Source organism: Gadus macrocephalus, chromosome 12 (genome assembly GCF_031168955.1).
Source record: "Gadus macrocephalus chromosome 12, ASM3116895v1".
In the NCBI taxonomy this organism is placed as follows: Eukaryota; Metazoa; Chordata; class Actinopteri; order Gadiformes; family Gadidae; genus Gadus; species Gadus macrocephalus.
Window position 1 is genome coordinate 20,892,981 of NC_082393.1, and position 20,618 is coordinate 20,913,598.

Below are 20,618 nucleotides of genomic sequence, written 5' to 3' on the forward strand. Positions count from 1 at the left end.
GTCTAACTCCTTGGCTGAATGAGTGGTTGGCGGGGCCAGCTGCAGATAGGATGGATATCCTTGAGTGCCGGCCCCTCAGTGCATTGGACTGCGGGGTTGAAACGGGGCAGTTGAAGGCAGACTGGCTCGATCATCCCAGGCTGCAGGTCCACCTTGTTCTAACGGAGCAACCAAAACCATCGATTGGTGTAATGTTAAAGGTGACATTGAAAATATGCCTCTTTGACATGTCCACCTAGATGTGTGACGGAGGGATGAGCAACGTTTGCTACAGTCCACTGGGTAGGCGGGTAGACTGATCTATCGAGCCCACATCAAGGTGGACACGCCCACTTGTGATGTCGGAAGAGGCAGATGTTCAAAACGGCTTGTAACAGCTAATCCCACACACCTGGTGGTATAATATGTCACTGTTAAGGACAATGTGAATTTGTTTGATTTTACAGATTTCACATCTAAAAAAACACTGGCCCGCTGTGTTTGCTAATGTTGAACCTTCATAAGAAGTTAGCGAAAACATGTAGATATTGCTGATAATGTTGATTCAAATTGTACTGATAATCCTCTGAGATTTTGATGTTTGAAATGGTTGCAGGGGAGACCGTGTTTTTGTATGTCATGTTGGAGGCCCATTATTTTGGCTATTTGGCCTATGCATTTATGCATTCTGTGCATTAGCAAGCATCCTTTGCCAACTGCGGTTTACATTTTGGAGGGTTGATTCCCACTCCGTTCAGTTAGTTATTTTCAACTCAAGGTCATGTCCGACTGCAATAAATGAAAATGTATACGATTTGCCACTGATTCCCTTGGATGATGACCAGAGCATAATGCTCAAAAGGAATACAACAGAAAATGTTAACACTCATTTCTAAATGGTTCACAAGGGAATCAACAAATATCTCTAGGCAAAGATGTAACGCTGTTTCCTGTAATGCAACCCAATGGAAAATGCGTTGACTTGAACTCACCACAGCTGGATACATCTCACAGTAATGGCGGCTACTTCTAGGGTTTTCACTGCTCTTGCAGAAGATATGACGCTGCAGAAAGAGTGAGGTAAGAACCAGAAGATCAGCTGGCGACAATATTATATTATATTTCACTTTCTCATTTATTTAAAAGAGGGAGGTGTTATTTTTCACACAAAGCTTTGACCACTATCTCTGGTTTCTATTCCGTGTGTGTGTGTGTGTGTTTGTGCGTGCAAAAGCAGGTTAGTTTCTCTGCCTGTGTGTGTGATGGGTGTCTGTGTATGTTAACTTGAGTGCAATGGGTGTGTCTGGGAGTAGGTGTGTGTGTGTTTTGATGTGTGTGTGGTTGTGTGTGTGTGTACTCACAGCTCTGTCAGGACAGAGGGGAGTGCATGCCTCTGGGGCTATCCTGGTTCCCACTGGGCAGTGAGTCTCCACCATTGCAAACTCAGCCACATAGTTCATCCCCACTCCCATGATGTACTAGAAGATGAAGGGAGACAGTCAGACCTGCGTCCAGCTAAAGCAGCCTGCTTGTTGTTATCAGTCCTTATTGTCATTTTGTGACTGCTCGCTTAAGTAGGTCTCCTCAATTGTATTTTTTTTTTACATAAATCTGATTATGTTAGTTTAGTTTGAATGTATACAACATTTTACAGAATTCTGCATTATACAAAATTGACAACAAAAGATGGCGCACAAAACTATCATCAAAAGAGAAAATGGACACCATGTGTATTGCATGCGTTTGTGTTTGTGTTTACCGATCCGCTCATTCTTCCCACGTCACTTAGCACAAAGTAGTGTTCTGTTGCGTTTAAGGCGTTGTACTTGCTAATCACTCCCCTTATTCTTTGGAGACCTTCGACATTAGTAAGATCCTGCAGCCTGGGACAGTCCGGACACATCCTCAACTCCTCCTCATCTGCCGATACCAACAGGAGAGGGGCGGACACAGTGTAAGTAAAGTAGAACCATGTCTCTGTTGGTGGAAAGCCCTCCTTCTTGACTCCAAGCATGTCAAATAAGGTTAAGGGTGACATTTTACAAGACAGTATCCTTTTAGTGGAACTCCTCGATCCCAGATTAGCCTAAAGCTTAACCTAAGGTTAACCTAGTGCTTAACCTTGTTTTCTTTACCTATTGCTATCTTAACCCTTAAACCTTAACCCTTAACTCACTGTGTAGTTACATTTCGGTAATAATGTTAAGAATAGTTGAGCTCTTGGACGGCTGTAAGGTAAAATGTACAGTAATGTATGTTACCGTTGTCATTGTTTATGCATTCTGAGAATCTTGTGAGAATATGAAAGTGAATCAAAAAAAGCCTACCTTTAGTAGTTGCACATTTATGTGAAACGACCGATGCGACATCTCCCTGGACGGATAACACAACCACACAGCCTGCCGTCACAACCTATATTTGGCGTTGAGGGGGAGGGATGAAGAGAGAGGGAGAGAGATGAAGTTGTTGGGTAGTAAAGGATTTCTTAAAAAAGGCTCCACATGTGTCGGATATGGGGAGGGGAGAGTCTGAAGAGTTACCGTTCCCCCGCCATGACGGACTTCACAGTCCTCAAAGTGTTTGGGGTCGGAGCTGTGGCATTTGGTCTCCTGGAGGTTCACCCTCATCACGATCAAACACCCTTGTACTTTCTTGAGAGTGAAGAGTAAAGAAATCCAAGTGATAAGTGTGATTATTATTATTTGTATTATCAAACATCAACCAGACATGTCTCTCTGACTCAGTGCACTCTCTCCAGTTGTTCTTAAACTTCTCACTCAGTCTCACTTGTATATATATCTACTATTTGCCCAAACATGTTAAGGGGAGCAGGAGGGGGTCCCACCTGAGTCGCGCTTACGAGGATGACCTCTGACAGCTGGAATTTGTAGCCATGGTCCTGTTGCTGGTTGATATGCTGGATGGCGAAGCGGACGGCTGTGGTCTCAAACCCGTCCACGCTGCAGGTCACAGGCTCCAGCGCGGGCGCAGCCCCACACAGCGCCACCGCCGCGCTCAGCAACAACACTAGTCCTCTCATGATGATGACGGCCTGGCTGAGGGAGGAGAAGGGGCAGTAGAGGGATGGGTGCAGCACGATGAGGCCAGGGGGCTTATATAGAGAGACTCTGGGGTGAGGATAACGTGGGCCGATGCTAACGCAGTAGAGGTCAAGGGGTATAGCTGGGCTGCCAAATAAACAGAGACTTTAACCGCCCTGGGTCAGTGGTCGGTGATGGCTGTCAGAGCAAACAGGAATTGTTGTTTTTTTGCAAAAATGTAGTCCTTGCATTTCCCTTAACCTTTCCTTTTAACCTTTTCAGAGGGTTAAAAGGTGTCATGCAGTTTGACCTGTAAAGCCCTCTGAGAAAGTGTACTTGACTTGAGTGGTATTAGAAGTTAGTACTTTATTTCGGGTTTTGCTTAAGGTACTACAATAACAAAAGGTTAATACTAACTTAACATATTGTGTGCAAAGCATTTGTTGGCATTTTTGTCTTTTGTTTTAGTTTTTACCAATATGTATTCAGGGAGTCTCATTGATGTTAGGCACCTCAGTGAAAATTATATAGACAAATATGCCTTAGATTTACACTGCAAACTAAAATAGGGGGAACAGAATATATCTGTTACCTTTTGAAAAGAAAAGGGGGGGGGGGATGAACAAATTATACCGTCATTTGTTCACCCCAGTCTTGTGTCTTAAAGTCTTGTGTCTTACACAATAATCACAATATTAGCAAAACTACACAGTAAGGATTGGGAACTCTTGACAGGATCAATACATACAGAGTGGCTTGGAAAAGCTGGATCAGCGAAAAACAACACCAGGCTCAAAGTTTAATCAGAAAATACAGGAAAGTTAATCATTAAATTTAAAATTGGGTTCATTAAACATTGAACTTACCAAGAGGTGAATGACAAGGTTTGTATATATTGTGCAAAGCAGGAATTGCACATATTTGTTACTTCTTTCAAAAATAGAGAACACAATACGTTTTCTAATCTAAATACCAATCTTCTTATAAATTCACAAATCCATGTAATTCTATTCAAAGTTTAGCTTAACGGTTGCGCATCCGGGGAGAGCGTGTACCATTAAGGCTTGGTCCTGATCGCAGCGACCCGGGGCTGATTCCTGCTCGCGGTCCTATGCTGCATGTCCTCCCCTCTCTCTCCCATACCTTCCTGTCCATCTCACTCTATAAAAATGCAAAAACAGATCTTTAACAAAAAAGTTTGACCTGAGAGTTTAGTGTGAATGGAAGTTTTGCAATATGGTCGTTGAGGCCTTTTGAAAAAATGTACGAATACCAACTTAAAGACCAAGTGAACCCGCTGTTTCAGATGAAATTTCTAACACTACATTTATAACAGGCTCTTGACAGATACAACGCATACTAAAAAAGTATCATCAATTTGGCGTGGGTTGTATGGATGCCATGCGGATAACACGCCCCCCTCTTTATGAAGACCCTCAGAACCAAAACCCATTTTTTGTGTTTTGGACACATATTGTTGAGAGCTTTTCTTGGGATTTTGAGGTAAGGATAATAAAGAAAGAAATAAAGAAAGATCCACAATAGTTAAGCTCTGCTTGCAGCACTCACCAAATAACTAACAAACTAGAAATGATATCACTGAAAGAAGATAATGACAATATAATGCACTTTTCGCTCTAGAAATGTTTAAATGTCGAATCTATATACAAATATTGCATTTCCCACTGAGAATAAAACAAATGTAGGCAATCTTGTTTGTTTCTTGCAGAAAGACACTTGACAGTCACGGCACGTGGATGCAGGCCTATGCAAAAGAAAGTGTCTCACTATTTTAGAGTTGTTATTGTAAAACTACTATGTTTTCTGCTATTTCCCTAGTTATACCACATTTTGGTTTTAGACTGAGTTGGCCAATGCCACAGTTCATTTAGGGTGACCAGAATTGGGTCAAGAAAACTCAGTAGACTGCAGTTATATTGACATAACTACAGAGTTCAGAAAGTGTACTATATCAATACTGACCATATCTGTTTATTTACACTCTGGCTTGGAAAGACATCAACTGATACAGAACAAAAGGCTCAAAGTTTAACCAGTGTACCGAAAATAATTGAAGAGACCTGTGATGGGAACAACTGTCCAAATGGATTTCCACACGGATTCAATGGTTTGCTCAATTAGTTGAGTTAATAGGACTTGTATTATCCCTTGCCATAACCAGCACCCCTTTTATTTATTTGGACGCTGGCCCTGTTAAAGACTGCCCTTGCACTGTGTATTGCCTCCTCTTGTTGGCACACCTCAGAAACAACCAGCTTCCTCCTTTTGGCTGCGGTTGCTTTGTGCCAAGTCTGACAACTTGTCAGGAGATCAACACCCCAACTCCCATGATGCACCTGCCCCTCAATGTCTCTGTGCCTGAGAGCAGATTTATAGCTTGCTCTTTAGCCTCAGACGGGGTCCACTTTCTCTGTGTTGTCAGCCTGCATGGGAGCAGTTACATTGAATGAAACAAGAAGTGAAAGTAAGGGTTTGCAGAAATATTTGATGCAAAGTAGGAACGGCACAGATTGACTTTATTACTTTAAAATAGAATGGAGCATACAATACATTTTTTAAATCCCCCAAAATAAATACATTCACAAAGGGATTTGAATAAATTAAGTATATTAAATAAAGTTGATCTGAATATAAACATACAAATCAATAAATAATTGGTACTCAATACACTAGGTAATATGCTGAACATGTTTAAAATAACAAACCAACCATAGTAGAAACAATTGTATACCCACAGAGAATTATATAGCAGCCATAACAAACATGTAGCACTGGTTACGTAATGAACAACGACATGGCTGAGTCAAATGCCGTAGCTTTGTACTTCTAGCAAAGATTGAATGAAGACAATGAGATGACATGATTTTCAAATAATGGCTGAAGTACTTGATGATAGAATTGATCCGTGGGTTCGAATGCACATTTGTGTGTCTGAATGTTTTCTTACATTGTTGCGTGATAACCGCAGCAAACAAAAATGAATGACATGTGAATCGAATATATCATTGTAAACATCAATATTATGTTCTTGAATTAATTCGGCAAATAAATCAGGCCATTTGAGGTATCAACTTTCAAAGTTCTTGAGGGATAAGAGAATATAAGGATGAGGCAACATCTAACATCCACCGTTGCATCTAAGCATGACGCAGTGTTTTCAGCCAGGAGATCAGAAATGTCCCATGGGTAATGAAGAAATCAATAACGGTCAATAAACCACCCTTGATATAAAAGGAGACATTGTTCATGTGCGTTGTGGACCTATTTAGGAGACAATTTCACCCAAAGCGACTTACAATGGATTCAGATACATGTCATTAAGGAAGCAGGTAGGTGGGGCAGGTGGGAAGGGACCTAGGGTAGGGACCCAGGGGCCATCTGGCTCCAGGAGGCCCCCTGCAGGTAGGCTGCGGCATTGGGGATGGATCTCAACACCTGTCGGCTGGGAGCCGTACATCCCCGCCGCTGCATTGCCCTGCCCCAGATTATTACGAACCATCTGTACCAGATAATATCTTTTGGAATAGGAATTCCTAGACTCTGCATAATTAAAAACGTAAACAAATATATGACTTAGAGTGGGGAAGATTGAGGTTTGTAGAGGAAACCCCATCTGTATAGCAAGCATATCTTACACTTTCATACTTTACAAGATTATTACATATAAAAGGAGAAATAAAAGGATAGATAATGCCCTTGAAATACATCACCATGCATCTTCACACTGTACATTGATGTTGATTAGGAGGGAACATTGGCTGAAATCATAGAATTTAAACGGATAGAATGTGTTTCTGTGATCAAGCATCTTCCCGTATAGTCCATTATTTTGGGTAATAGTCATATTTTGACATTCATTTGTGCTACTTTAAACGACTGTATTAAAAAATCGAAGACAAAGGCCTACATCGAGTCTAGAATTATAAAACAGTCTGGAGACACCTAACCATGAAAAATATGGCAGCCATTAAATGTTTCAACGTCATGAAGATATCGTATATTATCTCTTTTTAAATCTGCGACTTAGGAAGCTGAACTTGTGACATGTCCCAGTGTCAGAGGCTGTCAACGCCCGTTGAGAGAGTCCCGATTCAAAAGGGAAACTTCATTAACGAAGAACCGCAGATGGATACATTCTATGCTTTTAAATTCCATTCCTGAGAACTTTGGAGAAAGACAGTGGCGGCATTATCTTGAACTTCTGGCATGCTGAACATGAAAACAAAAAACCCTGGCTTATTTTCTTTTGTAAAATAGTATCTTATAAATGTGAATCTAGCAGTGCTGTCAACAAAATGGGCCTGACACAAGGGAGCAGTTCTCTAGAGCAGTGCCGACAGTATGATTACATAGTAATAACTGTTATTTGCTGCTACTACCAGTCATTCGACTCACTGCGACTCAAATTAAGGTTCCAAACCTTTCTCCACTCTCCTAACACCATGAGTATTCAGAAATAGGTGCAAGACAAAAATCTTTGACAGCCCCCTACTGGTGGTTTTCTGCAATAACACATTTGCCATGTACAAGAAACCAGGGCAAGGGTAGTAGACTCAACAAGTGAAGTTGAGTCTACTACTATGCCCTGGTACATAGAAGGAGCAGACATCTGTGTCGGTATTTTTTAACATTTGAATAACCAATGCTGAGAGACGTTTTTTAAGGAAGAAAAGACGGGTAGGGAAGGCTACAGAAAATCCCTTTAGAATATATTTTTACTAAGCACCTTTACGATATTAATTTGATCTCTGATAGATGACTCTTAAGCAAATAACACAATTCAATATTCCCTATTTTTATGACTTGACTTGTAGTGCTATCTTTTAAAACCTGTTAACACACTAACTTTAGCAAGGAATTAGTCAAATACTTATGTGTGTGGAAATGTAAATCTGTACATTTAGATTGCACCGAGTAGCAAACCACTCTAAATCTGCGTTAAGTTTTACTTTGAATGAACTCAAATATTCCCTTAGACCGAATAATATAATATCCAATTAACGCTCCATCGACACATGCTTTCCATACATTTCATCCTTGATATGACAGCTACTAGTTCCCTCTTGTAAAGTAGGACTGTACGAAAGGCCTGTCTGGAGATAATATACGTTGTATGTGAAGAAATAATTGGACGACTGGTCCTCTGCTGAATCTTAATCAATAAAAAAAATAACATTAGCTGTTCGTTATGTAACGGTGAATTGTATCCAATTACTTGAACTATGTTTATTTCCCCCCCTGGCTATATGTACCCACTCAGGCAGTCATAACACGCTCACAAATCATCGATCATTTTCCCCCTGTACGACCACAAACAAGGTTTAGCTTCAGTGATTTGTGTTGTAACATGGACGCAGCTTGTTCCACGTCCCGTATCAAACACTGTGGATGCTTTTGTACATGAGGTCCCAGATGTATGGCTAAACCGACTCGAAGAGTTTCCTCCCTGCTATCTCATGTTGAAACATCATGAGTAGATCCAACGCAGTAATATACTGTTGAATGTATCTACCCTCCGTGACCATATAGACAACAGAATATAGTCTACCCTCAGTATTATTGTATGAAAGTGTGTGCGTGTGTGTGTGTGTGTGTGTGTGTGTGTGTGTGTGTGTGTGTGTGTGTGTGTGTGTGTGTGGGTTTGTGGAGTGGGTTGGGGGGGGGTCGCTTTATGCAAACATCAGACGGATTTACTTTCAGATTTGATTGGAGCGATGTGAGTGAGTCACAGCAGCCAAAGCCTTCTCTCAAGTAATCACCTTCACTGGCAAAGTGTCTCGCCCCAGCACAGGAACCTTGTCTGGTGCAGTGACATCACCTCAAGTCTAATAGTGTAAGAGAAAGGGGTGAGGGCGGGCGGGGGGGGGGGGGGGGGGGTTGTTCACACATACACACGCGAGGTCACCCAGGTGAGGCGAGGACCAACCTGAACAAAGTCCTTCTCCTGAACCTCCACGTATGAATGGCGTTCCTTTTTAGGCACCAGGCTCGTGTTCCTCTCTCGACGCGTTGCGTGTTTTTCCCCCCCTTCACCTCAATGGGTCGGTTTGTTTTTGTCGTTTGTTTTTATGTCTCACACACGAATGGTCAGCACAAGAAGCACAGTAAGCGGAATGAATCAAGCGGAGTCACGTATCCCATCTCGAACGTTTAGGGATCTCTGGATTTCTTTAGCTTAAGTTTTCCACGCGGGCGCCTCCTCAGCAGTGAATCTCGTAGGCGATCTGGGAGTCCATGAAGAGGCCCGTGTGGTTGAGGAACATCCCCTCCGCCTCGGACGTGACCACGGGCTCCGCCTCACCCCCCTCCCCAGCCATCCTCCGCATGGTCCGTATGTCCGGCTCCTGCTGATGCTCCAGCTTCTCCAGCTTCTCCAGCTGCTGCTGCTGCTGCTGCTGCTGCTGCTGCTGCTGCTGCTGCTGCTGGAGTTGATGCTGCTGCTTCTTGGGGGCCGGGGCCGGGCTCACGGCCTGTCCGGGCCCCGCCGAGCGGACGGGGCTGCAGGAGGACAGGCTGTCGGAGGGGGCCGGGGCCGGGTAACCCCCCAGGGGGCCGGCGGAGGCGGGGGGCGCGGGCGGCAGGACGGGCTTGGCGCGGTTCAGCACGTACATCTCGTGGCCCCGCTCGTCACGGTACTCCTCCAGCTGGGCGAAGGTGGTGGGCCCGTCCGAGTAGTCGTTGACGTACAGGATGCTCTCCTCCTACGGTGGGGGACACACAAAGCGTTGCTTTAGGAGACCTTTGTCAAGTCAAGTCAAGTTTATTTATTTGTGTGCATCTGTTGTGACCCCCCCCCCTCCTTTAGTGTGATGGGTTTGATCAAGATTTGTTTAGATAAAAACTGTTTCTTTTATTGCTCACAATCTCTATGAAAAAACCTCCACGCTGTATGCTTCTTGATTTTGCAAAGTTGCTTGAAAAGGACCTTTGGTGAAAAAGACTTTCATTGTGCCTTAAAGCGATACCTTGATGGTCTGTTACAACACACTGGATACATGACTGATTTGAATGTATATAATACGCACTCCACCAAACATCACAATAAATACACTAAAAATATACATAGAACCATTGATTGGTTACTCTGATCCAATAGTGAACGAATAAACCCGATCGGGGTTTAACCCGCATACAAACGGATCTACTATCCGCTACTGGCTCACCTCCCTGCCGAGGGCACTCACCTTCTCCGACACGTCCGCCTCCTTCTCCCGCTGCTGGTGCCGGCTGTAGATCATGGCCACCAGCAGCAGCGCGGTGAGCGCCAGCAGCGAGATGCCGATGGCGATGGCCGTCTGAGTGGCGGGCCCCAGGGCGCTGAAGGCCATGCTGCCCAGCGCGTACAGCGGCTCGCGGCTGACGTCCGAGCCCGAGGCGGGCCGGTGGTTCCTCAGGCGGGGCCAGGAGGGGTAGTAGGGCGCGCTCGCCTGGGACCAGGACGCCCAGATGGAGGACGAGGAGGCGGAGGACGAGGAGGTGGAGGAGTTGATGGCCAGCTGGAAGGTGACCCGGGCCACGCCGCCGGCGTTCCAGGCCTCGCACTCGTAGAAGCCGGCGTGCGCCACCGTCACGTTGCTGAGGAACAGCATGCCGCTGCCCGTGTCGGGGTCGAAGCGCTCGCCCCCCTCGCTCTTCTGCAGACGCACCTTCCCTTCGTCCGAGGCGTCCTCCTCTTCCTCCTCTCTGGCCCCGCCGCCGCCGCCGCCCGCGGACCCTCCGCCCCCCAGCTCGTGCACCAGGCCCCGGGGGGACAGCACCACCTTACCCTGGAAGGCCTTCCTCCAGGTCACCTGTGGGCAGATGGGATCGTCATGATTATACATACATGGAGAGGACCATTGTTTCAATCATCATACTGATCATTGTCAGTGGCCCACTTTCTGGCAAGTCTTCTTGGATCTGGTTGGCGATGATTTATCCTAACTATGAAGACAATCAATTGCAAATGTCAGCTTGTTTGCAATCACACAAAGACTGCTCATCTGGTCACTGTTAATTGGCAGACAACTGGCCATGGGGTACACAAGTACAACAACACCCCAAAACAGACCCCAAATCGGACGTTGCAGACAGTGAGTACCACTCTGTGAGCACGCTTCAAAGGACTAAAGGCTCAGTGAAGGTTCCAAGCCGACGCAACGCAATGGCCAACCAGACGCTTCAACGCAGTCGTATACCTGTTTTGGTTCTGCGTCGGGTTTGAGTGAGCGGACCAATCACAGCCCTTGCTGCTGCGTCGCCTCGACGCAAGGTCAACGCAAGGGGAGGCGCACGTCAGGCCCTTGCGGCGGACCCAAGGAGACTCCGTTAGGACGTAATGGGTCCGTAAACCTCCTTGCGTTGCGTCGACGTGGAACCATAACTAAGCCTTACGTCCAGGGTGTGTATGAATACGGTACCTGCGGTCGCGGATATCCCGAGGCGTGGCAGGACACCCGGAGACTCTCCCCCAGCCGCACGGCCAGCCTCCTGGGCTCCAGCTGCACCAGAGGGGGGATGCACACCAGGCTGTTGAGGGGCACCTCCACCAGGCTGAGGTGGGAGAGGCGCGGGGGCTCGGTGCAGACCAGCCGCCGTTCGGCAGAGCTGAGCAGACGCTGGCCCTCCTCGTCGATCCAGCTCCTCAACCAGTGGAGGGCACAGTCGCACCGCCACGGGTTGTCTGAGGGGATGGGCGGCAGCATCGAAGAGTAGAGAGACCCCGGTCACACACAGATTCTGATGCACTGCTCTGAGTGCATCAGCAGATGTGTTGGCGTATTTTGTAGAGGCTCAGGTTTGAGAATGCATTGGTTCTGAGGTGAGACCGAAGCAGAGAGAGTCTTAAAGTGTAATTCCTGCGAAAATTGAACCCAGGGTCTTTGTTTTGGCATGAAAACCCATCAAATAAGCCCTCCAGATACCTTTTTCATTGAAAATCGAGTATTAGTGCCCGGCGCAATGTTTGGCGTCCATGTTATTGACTTGGGGCATTGAGTTTCGCTTCCAAATCAGCATTTTTGCACCAAACCTCTGCAGTAGCATGACTAGGGTCCCTACACATAAAACGAAGCACAAACAACTTAGTTTGCAAACCCAGAGTTTATTTAAAAAGACTAACAAGCATTACTGGTAGGTCCGTGTTTACAGGAAGTCCACACAAGTCGGTTGCCGAATGCGCCGGAGTTCAGTTCAAGGAGGAAAGTTTGGGATTTTTTAATTTATGTAATTTATATTTATAAATAATATATAGCAAGTGTTGACATGTAAATTAAAAGGACTTTCATATGTAGGTTACAGTTACAAAATATTTGTTCGCTACAATCAAGCATGGATTTGGAGGCGAAACTCAATGCCCCAAGCCAATTTCATGGATTTTCAATGAAAAAGATATCTTGAGGGCTTATTTGATGGGTTTTCATGCCAAAACAAAGACCCTGGGTTAAATTTTTGCCGGAATTACACTTTAAGAGGGAAGCATACTTCTGGAGGAAAATAAGTGTGGTGAGGTCGCAAGAAAGAAGTCACTGATTGATTGATTAGTTATTGCGCGGAAGACGAATAAACAGCCTTCACTGAAATACATTTTTGGCTTAGTTTCTGAAGAGGGCAATGTGAACAACCATTGGTCAAAAGTTCAAGGCATGCATTATTCAATCTGTTTTATTTTATCGGAATTCTTGTCTCCATGGTGACGGGGAAATTGAAAAAAAAAAAAGGAATATAGATTTGGTCTCGGTCGGGCGAATAAAGGCTCTTCTTTTTTTTCTGGTTCAATGGCAAAATACAAGGCCTTTAAAAGTACAAAATCGTGAGGCTGAGCATACAATAAGCCACTGAAAGACCTCAGTCTGGAGGCCTCAAGTCTTTGCTCCCTGACTTTCTTGTTTCCTTTACACAATCTAAACTTCACTGGTGCACTCAATATCTAAGCCAGAGGTCGTGTTATTCATCCAAATCCCAGAGAAGGGCTGGCCCTAGACCATGGTTTCTCAACGGGCGGGGCGTTCGCACAACCTAGGGGGGGCGGATTTTAAACTTTCATGGTTTTCAAATCTTTTTGGTGCAAAAATAGGCCGTGGCCATGGTTGCGGTGCCCAAGGTCACGGTGCCTGGGCCGCGGGGTGCCGCGGCAAGACGGGAGACGTGGCGGCCGGGAGTGCCCGGGCCTCGGTCAAGGTCAATGAATGTTCAATCCAACCATTGATTCCTCAACTCTTCTTTCTTGGCCAAGAGATATCTCTCTCTCTCTCTCTCTCTCTCTCTCTCTCTCTCTCTCCCTCTCCCCCTCTCCCCCTCTCCTTCTCTCTCTCTCTCTCTCTCTCTCTCTCTCTCCCTCCCTCTCCCCCTCTCCTTCTCTCTCTCTCTCTCTCTCTCTCTCTCTCTCTCTCTCTCTCTCTCTCCCTCTCCCCCTCTCCCCCTCTCCTTCTCTCTCTCTCTCTCTCTCTCTCTCTCTGTCTCTCTCGCTCTCTCCCTCTCTCCCTCTCTCTCTCTCTCTCTCTCTCTCTCCCTCTCTCTCTCTCCCTCTCTCTCTCTCTCTCTCTCTCTCTCTCTCCCTCTCTGTCCTTCTCTCTCTCCCTCTCTCTCCCCCCGTGTGTCTCTCTGGAAGTTAAATGGGTTAGTTACAGTGATGGACAACTGTTAGCCAATCAGAGTTGAGACATTTGCATGTCATGAATATTCTGGAATATTTATTGATATTTTTGTCACCAAAACCAACTCAGAGGGCATTCATTGCTATTAGTGACCACCGCAAAATCAATGAAAGAGTGCCCTAGGCAAGATCAGATGATCATCATCATCATTAATTCATTTAATTGCCGTTATGAATTATCAAGTCAGACAGGGATGCACTGGGAACCAAAAGTGTCAGATCAGCAAAACATGTCCACCAATTGTTTCTGGTATTAATTCCTAATATTTTCAATATAATTCAAATTTCGATTTTTCTAAAAAATATTTCTATATATATTCCTTTAGATTTAAATTTGTAAGTATGTCAATCATGATGAATTTCTTAATTTTTGATATAAAGTAGACTTTTCTATGTAGGACATGTTTTGTCCCGACTCTCAAGAATCAGCGATATATATATGTATATATATATATTTACTTGGCTTGGTGCCCCTTAAGATTCATCGACGCACTATATGATGGCCTGCATGGAGGAGAAAGGTGACCCTAGTGTTCAAGCGCTAGTCCTGGCAGAGAAACAGAAACAATGTCTTTGATGTGGGAGTCCAAACCCTCTGCCCCTCTGTCTCTCTCTCTCTCTCTCTCTCTCTCTCCCCGGTGTCTCTCTCTCTCACCTGTGATACGTAGCACCTGCAGGCTGACCAGCGGCCGTAGAGACGCCGCCCCGATGGTGTGCAGGTTGTTTCTGCTCAGATCCAGCAGAGCCAAGGAGGTCAGACCGACCAGCGCCTGGTCCGACAGCATCTCTATACTGTTGTGCTGTAGGTGGAGTTCTTGGAGGCGCTGTGAGAGCAAAAACACACACGCAAGCACGCACGCACGCACGCATGCACACATGCGGAAACACACATATACACAAAAGTGTTGCGCTTGCTTAGGATTGAAAGAACCATTTGCAATGATGGATCGCAATGAGGTTATTTGTTTATGAGTGAAGTTCTTTGAAATTGGTTTTACCTGCAAGCCCCGGAATGTGTAATCCTGTAACTGTGTGATGTCATTTCCTGCCAGGTAGAGGATTCTGAGGTGCTCCAGCCCCTGGAACATCTCAGCTGTCACGAGGTGAATCCGGTTCCCGTTCAGAGCCAGTTCCAGCAGTTGATGCTGGTTTTGGAAGGAGCCGGCCTCCACGGCCGAGATGGTGTTGTTCTGAAAACACGCAGAGATGTTTAAGGTGCAATATGCAAGATTTTCTGTTCCAAGCGAGATGAAGGTAAAATTTTTTTAATAAATCGGGAGTCGGGAGGATTCGGAGGAGGCGCCCTACCGTCTCCAATACCCGCCCACCCTCAAAAACAGAAGCTTGACTAACACTGCTGCTGGGTCGGAGCATTAACCCAGCTCCCTGTATCCTTCAAGTTAGCATCTATACAACGGATTGGGTATAAGAGTGCATTTAAAATGAATGTCGAACCGTAGCAAAGCTGCTAAGCCTTCTGTGCATGGGTCCTGTTGATTTGAACATGTCCCCCTTCAGAGGAGAAAACAATCTGACTACTGGATTCAGAAAATAGGACATAATAGAAAATATTCTTTCAGTTAGGAGAGCTTGGTTTGAATCCCTAGTTGTTATATTAATGCGGCTTATCCTAAATCCTAAATCCAGACCACCATTCAAGGACACTGACTCAGTAAATCACCATTTCATGTTCAGTTCCCCAACTGAATGACTCAACAGCTTTTGGCAAAAACATTGTTCACGTTCATTCAACTGAATTGAATAACATGAAAACAACACTTGTACCACAACAACAGATATATAAGTGGTATATAGTATGTATTGTGTATATGGTATGTATTGTGTAGCCCAAAATAACAGTTGATATTGCAAGATCTCTTTATTTCAGGCTTGCTCAAACTGCTTTCTTTGTGTGTGTGTGTGTGTGTGTGTGTGTGTGTGTGTGTGTGTGTGTGTGTGTGTGTGTGTGTGTGTGTGTGTGTGTGTGTGGTTACCTGCAGGTAGAGGTAATGCAGCCGCCTCAGTTGTGGGAGGTCTTTTCGCCGAATCTGACCAATCAAATTGTCCTGAAGAAAGATGGTCTGGATGGACACAACAGTAGTTGGAAAGAAGAAAGATAAGAAGGAACACTTCATCGATTGAATAAGTGCACATGAGATGGAGTACCACCTACTTCCTGCCCTGCAGTAGTGTTCTGACCTGCCTAACCACAGGTGGGCCCGTCATCCAATCATTTGTTTGTTCATTACACCCGACTCATAACATGGACTTTAGCATTTATTTAACCGTTTTTATGTCCCTTTGCTTTATGCGATCTGTTCATTTTCTTTCATCCAAAGCAATTTACCAGTGGGACTGAATCAATCAAGAGTGCAGAGGAGCCATGGCAATCACAAATACAAGGTGACTCTTATCATATAAATATAATTTTGGAGATTCCAAAGATCAATAATCAATTCTGATACCGTGACCACGATTAGCTCTACTTTCTACACTCAGTGTGCACACGCATGTGGCCTCGGGGGCCGTCCCAGGCCTCTGCTACCTGTGTGGTTGGCGGGACGTGTTTGGGGACGTCCCGGATGCCCATGGACCCACACTCCACAGTCAGGCTGTAGCATCGGCAGTTAGCCGGGCAGGAGATGGTGCCGTGGCCCTGGCTCAGGCTCGACAGCAGGAGGAGCAGGGAAAGGAGGCACAGGACAGGGGAATGGGGACCCATAGCTGGGGCGGGGCTGGGGGTACGCAGGCAGATAGACGATCCGGGTGTGGCCCCTCAGGCTCCTGTGGTGGACAGCGAGGAAGGAGGTGAGTGAGCAGAGTGCATGACAATGGAGCTCCATGCTAATAACACAGCGATTCCTACACCGTCATGTGTCCTTTTCAATGTATTTAGATACATTAATAATATCGCACTGCATCACTGCCTGACACAGCAGGTTGGAACACTTGGAATACAGCCTTGTGGACTGTAGGTAGAACTTGAAGGAAAACATTGATTCTCAAGAGGATCAACATTGTGTTGTGCACAAATGTGTGCATATTCATCATGTTATCGCTGCGCTGTGTTCATTCCTTCTTATTTTTCCATTTACCCCTCTCTGCTTAGATTTAGCTGAGGTCCATATCTGAGCTGACTGCCACCATTCTTCTGCATGGAGTTATGTGCAACGTTAATAACCACTCCCCCAGACTCCATACATACACAAAACAAAACAAAAACACTATTTATTTCACTTTGCACAATATGACAGACACTGTTTGTGTGTCAGAACTCAGAAGCAGTTATTTGAAGTTTGCTCTAGCAGAATTACATTATTTCCTTAAAACAACACCAACGTGCTATTTTACGGCCACTTAATTGAGCAGGATATTTTGTGAGTTGATCTTTTCATGTTGATCCTGTGTATATATGGGACATAGCATAACATTACAAAGGGCTTGTCTAAATGCCATTGTTAAATGCTATTGTCTATACACACACCTACACAAACACTTTACACACAAACACACACACACACAGACACACACAAATACCATTTAGGGTTCACCATAGGTGTAAGCCATAATTATTTTGAGCAAGTCCTGAGATTTGTTGAATGTTCATGTCTTAATGTGTGATTCCTCGCTTTTAACTACTACATGTATCTGTGCATATTATCCGTGGAAGACACAGTAAAGCTGGTAGAGAATAGAGCAGTGTAACCAGGTCTGGGATCCTTCTCAAGGAGGGGTGTAGCTTGACCAGGGGTCTCCTTTCATGAGGGACTGCTGAGCATTTATCCTTTGTCACGCATCCTACACATTGAGACGATGGCCCACATTGTGATTGGCGCTAATCTGCAAAGGTCAAACCACTGCAGGACAGATGAATTTCTCAAACCTGGCTCTGATCCAATGGCTGTGCAGAAAGCAGGGAAAGCTCTCATCATAGGGCTTGGTTATATGTCAGTCAAACTGTGCACACGTGGATCAAGTGCAGGTAAGCTGTCACTGTCTTTGCTTTATGCTACGCTATGCCAAACAAAGTCGCCAGCTATGCATATTTAGGCAGAATATGATGGAATCTACTACAGAGAAAAATAAATGTAGCTACAACAAAGACTGGGAAACTATGTATAAGGTGGTTACGTTTGCTTGAGGCAATTCTCAAAGTTGTTATGAATGGAGCCACACACAAACCACATCTGAGAATGTTTATTTTTTAAGTAAGAAAGACATATACAAATTTGGTACTACGTCTCAGCATTGGCAACGTCTCCCACTCTGACCCACTACCATATACTCTGTGTCAAACATCTGGTTTGTTGGTAACTCTTCACCCTTGAAATGCATAATAATAAAAAGCAGACAAATCCAGTAAATGTTTTCTTTTTTAAAGATTTGAAATTTTTTTAAAGACCTTTAACTTTCAACATTTCTCAGGGAAGGTTAGTTATTTACCAGGACATACATACATTACATGGACGCATAGGCCTACCCATAAAAATGTGTGTGTGTGTGTGTGTGTGTGTGTGTGTGTGTGTGTGTGTGTGTGTGTGTGTGTGTGTGTGTGTGTGTGTGTGTGTGTGTGTGTGTGTGTGTGTGTGTGTGTGCGTGCGTACGTGTGTGTGTGTGTTTGTATCTGTCTGTCTGTCTTTTGTCTTTATTGGCCTGCTTGCGTTCGGGTGCGTCTGCGTGTGTTAATTATCCTATCCCTTAATTAGTCTGCGGATCATTTTATTTCGTGGCCGCTGTGCCGGAAACCTATCTCGCATTGAAAAGCCTACCTCTTCTCACGTCCAAAGCACGTGTGATGTTTTATTTACACCTTCAAATATTTATTTGTATTACGTTCTATTATAATATTCAAATAACACAGACAACATGGACGCACAATGATTGTTGCTCAGGCAGAGGATATTCCAGGTCGAGAAATGTCATTAAGAACAAACATTTATTCAAGCCATTCTAATGTAGGCCTACATTCATATATTTTTGGAATGCACATGCATTTGCAGATGCAGATCAGTGAAACCGACTCCTAATAAAGCTCAGGCATCGCAGCCTGTGTTGTGCTTTGTTTATCTAATTCAGCCCAGGCTACATCCAAGATGGGCACACTCTGGTTGACGATGCGAACATTATCCTACTGTACACCTTACCTCACCAGAGATAGAAGGAGAGAGAATGGATGCCTTGCTGTGCGATCCGGAGATTCCGACAAAAATGCCCTCGTTACTTTGAATAACCGGACTGTAATTACATTCCGATCGGCGGCCAGAAATGTAGCTCGTGCAAAACAGTTGCGTGTTCATCCTCGTGTGCCGGACACAATGTGCGGGGTGCTCGAGCCATCCTGATAGGACAGCCAACAACCAGCTCGACGCATCCTTAGAAAATGGACTCTTTATTCATGTTTAAAAAAAATTGTGGCTTTTGCCTCGTATTATGACCGCCTGACATCCTATAGCCCACGTTTAAATCAGGTCGTTGTTCTTTATTCAAATCCAGAATGCTATTCTACTGTAATCGAGATAATGTCCTGGTGCGCGCATCATGTCAATCAATGTATTCACGTTTCTCTCCCCTGGCACCGCCCCTTTTTGATACACGAACATGCAGCACGCTGGTCAGGGACATGTTATGTACATGATTCATGGCAGGCTGTAGTAGCCTATAAATACAGCCGCTGGAGTCAAGAGGTCAATTAAAGTGACATCACAACACCCTCATTATTTCAGACGCAAAGGCAGGTGCTAGTAGGCAATGCATGACACACGTTTTTGCGCGAGAACATGTAACATGTTAAAGGCACCCAGTGCAACTTTATGTAAACATTCAATGAAAAATAAACATTCAATTTCTAGTCTTTTTTACACGTAGTAAGTTTCAATAACTCCATACCATTACATATCGACATTCAAGGAGCAAAGATGAGACGTCGTTGTGTGGTGAGAACTGATAGAAAATCGTAAACAACAACAATCGCCGGTGGGGAGAAGCCATTTTTCCATTGACTGGAAGCCTGCTTTATTTATTGTAGGTTACAAAAAATAAAGAAAATGGCGGCATTGTTGTTGTTATCGATTTTGTATCAGTTCTCACCACACAACGACGTCTCATCTTTGCTGCTTAAATGTCGGTATGTAATGGTATGGAGTTATTGAAACTTACTACGTGTAAAAAAGACTAGAAATTGAATGTTTATTTTTAAGCCTCGAAAGTTGCACTGGGTGCCTTTAACAGGTGAGTGATATGGTCCACTATCGTCAAATATTAGCCCTAGGCTTCACTAATTAAATTGTAATATTAATTGAACGGGTAAACTTGCTTCACACACATATTCCTGCACACAGATAGGCGTGTACGTCAATGTTAAGCCGCGGTTTAAGCCTATTGAATATTTTTGAACATTTTTAATGTAGATGTAATGACAAGGCAAATGAATTCAGTTCCTTCCCATCAGGAAATTACTCGGAAATTCGGAAGTCTTTCATGTGGAAAGTGCCACTTTTAAAAGTGCTGTATGTATGATATAATAACTATTATTTGATTGTATTTTGTTAGAAATGGCATAATCAGTCAGTCACTATTAATCAGTGAAATGCGTGGTGATAATATCAGTTTCAAGTTGACCACGGCTGCCTCTGCACATCTGCAGGACACTATTTCGATATTTCCGACAACACAATCATCAACATTTAATGGAGCAGAGCCCATTACAGCTATAATATTTCCTTGCAACATGATACATATAATTTACACAATGACAGCAGTCTCTGTATAAAGCATATGTTGTTCCAACTCAGCTGCTATTACTGGTGGCAAATTCTAATTAATCATTTATTGTTAAATATATGAAAAGGTCCAGTTGTGAAATAACCTCAAACCATCCATTCTACAGAGTAATCCTTAAAAGTCTTCAAGTAGGTAAATGGTATTTGCGCAAGCAACTCCTTGCA

At 44.4% G+C, this 20,618-nt stretch overlaps 2 protein-coding genes across 3 annotated transcripts; both read right to left on the bottom strand.

The window, feature by feature from the left end:
- Window positions 1-2: 2 nt before the first annotated feature.
- On the bottom strand, window positions 3-6,540 carry LOC132468554 (alpha-2-HS-glycoprotein-like). The gene is made up of 8 exons (XM_060066282.1): window positions 6,338-6,540; window positions 2,825-3,107; window positions 2,520-2,630; window positions 2,307-2,391; window positions 1,739-1,899; window positions 1,341-1,457; window positions 972-1,043; window positions 3-158 (listed from the first exon to the last, which is right to left on the bottom strand). The coding sequence occupies exons 1-8, from the start codon at window positions 6,538-6,540 to the stop codon at window positions 3-5; spliced, it is 1,188 nt and encodes a 395-aa protein (XP_059922265.1).
- LOC132469110 (leucine-rich repeat-containing protein 24-like) lies at window positions 5,537-19,791 on the bottom strand. 2 transcript variants are annotated; one of them, XM_060067004.1, is made up of 8 exons: window positions 18,824-19,791; window positions 16,220-16,458; window positions 15,669-15,755; window positions 14,673-14,864; window positions 14,330-14,498; window positions 11,441-11,703; window positions 10,226-10,831; window positions 5,537-9,742 (listed from the first exon to the last, which is right to left on the bottom strand). In XM_060067004.1, the coding sequence occupies exons 2-8, from the start codon at window positions 16,394-16,396 to the stop codon at window positions 9,242-9,244; spliced, it is 1,995 nt and encodes a 664-aa protein (XP_059922987.1). In that variant the 5' UTR covers window positions 16,397-16,458; window positions 18,824-19,791; the 3' UTR covers window positions 5,537-9,241. The 2 variants fall into 2 exon arrangements, with proteins under 2 accessions (XP_059922987.1, XP_059922986.1); XM_060067003.1 differs by having other exon boundaries at window positions 18,819-19,788.
- Window positions 19,792-20,618: the final 827 nt, after the last annotated feature.